The 2500-nt window shown below is 34.6% G+C and overlaps 1 protein-coding gene across 1 annotated transcript in view; it reads right to left on the minus strand.

Annotated features, from left to right (window-relative positions):
- LOC137621596 (23 kDa integral membrane protein-like) overlaps positions 1-2415 on the minus strand; it is a 48725-nt gene extending 46310 nt beyond the window's left edge. The window contains exon 1 of the mRNA XM_068352008.1: positions 1821-2415. Coding sequence (XP_068208109.1) covers positions 1821-1928 — 108 coding nt within the window. The 5' untranslated portion in view covers positions 1929-2415. The remainder of the gene's footprint in view (positions 1-1820) is intronic.
- Between the last annotated feature and the right edge of the window lie 85 nt (positions 2416-2500).

Genomic DNA, 2500 nt, shown 5'->3' on the forward strand with positions numbered 1-2500 from the left:
TATATATATATATATATATATATATATATATATATATATATATATATATATATATATATATATAAAAGGATGCAAATTAGTACAGTGTCGTACTTCATTATTATGCTACAAATTTTCCAAGTAATAAAAGACGAGTAGAGAAATGTGTATTTTCTTTTTAAATTACATAGCAAATTCTAAAGTGTTCGTCCATTGCATGTGAACTTGGTCATTAAAAAAAATCACATGAAGGACAAAAGCTATAAAGTCTGCTGAATAATTAACATAAATACACATGTTATGCTCGTCTTTTATCATTGAGGTACCTTTTCAGCATATATATATATATTATATATATATATATATATATATATATATATATATATATATATATATATATATATATATAAACAGAGAGAGAGAGAGAGAGAGAGAGAGAGAGAGAGAGAGTGGGGGGGGGAGTCCTAGTTAGAAAATCAGGATGCTATAAGCTCGTGGGCTCCAACAGGGAAAATAGCCGAGTGAGGAGAGGAAGCAAAGTAACGGATAGAATAATGTGCATGAGTGTACCTTCAAGCAAGAGAATTCTAACCCAAGACAGTGAAAGACCATGGTACAGAGGTTAAGGTACTACCCAAGACTATAGAACAATGGTGTGATTTTGGAGTGTCCTCCTATATCTGCTTACTATAGCTAAAGAGTTTCTTCTATCCTTACCATGAGGAAAGTAGCCACTTCGTGAACAATTACAGTGCAGTAGTTAACCTCATGAGCGAAGTAGAATTTTTCGGCCATCTTAATATTATCAGGTGTATGAGAGAAGGGGACAATGTCTAAACTAAAAAATAATATTATGCAAAACTCTTCCGTGAATGTGCAAGCAAAGGAAAAGGAGCCGTAACCAGAGAGAGAGAGAGAGAGGAGAGAGAGAGAGAGAGAGAGAGAGAGAGAGAGAGATCCAATGTAGTATTATCTGGCCTATAAATGAACCCGCTATCTCTCTATCAGCAGTGTCTCACTGGGTGGCTGGTGCCTTAGCCAACCTTCTCGCTTCATTAAAAGATCAATAATAATAATAATAATAATAATAATAATTCTTTGTTAAGGCTTTCAGCGTGACCTTTTAATGTCCGTATTAATATCTTTTATTCATCTGTATGTAATGGATTTGTCACCCAGGAAACCAACTAACGAACAATCTCTCATGTAGGCTATGGAATACTATAACATGTTGCTCTTGGAGTTTATAAATTTAGTTGTTATGATAGGGAACATGTCTTTCATATATGAAATACTCCAGATCCTTGTTAGTTTTTTAGGCCTAACATGAAATAACAGGTCTATATCGTGGTATGATATATAAGAAAATAAGCTAATGGTAGTTTAGATCTATAAAATAACAAAGGTTTTATCTTGTAAACTTATCATTACATTAAGACAATGTTTAGTCTTAATGTTGAGAGTTTTACCATTTTAACACAATAAATACTATGGGTTTGCCTTGGCGACTTATGTTCAGTAACAAAACTACGGAAATTTATTATCCAAAATACAGAATTAAATTAATTTGATATTGTCGAACAAATAGAATAAATATATTTACCAAGGACCCAGATGGAAACAGCATATGTTTATTTTGGTGTAGAAATATAAAATAGGCCTAACACTTTTTCAATAAAATTGACATAGGCCTACCTTACTTTAAAAGAATCAGCGAAAGTTTTTAACAGCCTTAGAAGTACGATCCTGAGCATGATTTATGAGAATCAACATTGTCGGCCAAGCACATGAATATCTACTTAAAAAGATCAAAAATTATAAATATTTAGGCCTATACTTACAAAAACGATGATTGATATGGCAGTCATAACATGACGTAACCATCCAATGAGTTTGTTATTCATGCTGAACATATTCAGCCTCTTCAGATGACTGGATGATGACGGCATCGCTTTGATAACAAAATATGAAGAACTTAATCAATTTGGATCTGAGCGAGACACTGTAGAGCGTCGCAGAGGTTTTGAACACCAGCTGAACAAGTTTCAAGTCACTAGGTCACCGGGTCTTGAGGCAAGGATTTCATTCAGGTCTGTCCATAACTTTTGCTTCGTTACGGTGATGAATTAATGACGGGTTAAAGTTTCCTTCGAAACACCAGCGAGAATTATATGTTCATCGCTATTCGCCCCCAACTTTTTTTTCAGCTCTTAACTACGATCACTTTTCGACAGCGATGAAATCGCCAGTTTTGGCGTTATCTTCTTTTAGTCGAAACTGACGGTGATTCCTCAAGATGAAATAAATCAATTGGTTTTAAAATCACTCAAATTATTTGAATACCGAATGAAATCTGTCAAACAATTCACTGACGAGTTTCGAGACGGAGGCGGTACAACTTAACGCAACGACTGCCGAACGTCAACTGTTTTCAAGATATTCTCAGCAGACAGCAGCTCTGCAGCCGACACTTCCCCCCTAACGAGTCCGAAACTCTTCGATAATTTACTTTCACACATCC

This window comes from Palaemon carinicauda, chromosome 28 (assembly GCF_036898095.1).
Source record: "Palaemon carinicauda isolate YSFRI2023 chromosome 28, ASM3689809v2, whole genome shotgun sequence".
Taxonomy (NCBI): domain Eukaryota; kingdom Metazoa; phylum Arthropoda; class Malacostraca; order Decapoda; family Palaemonidae; genus Palaemon; species Palaemon carinicauda.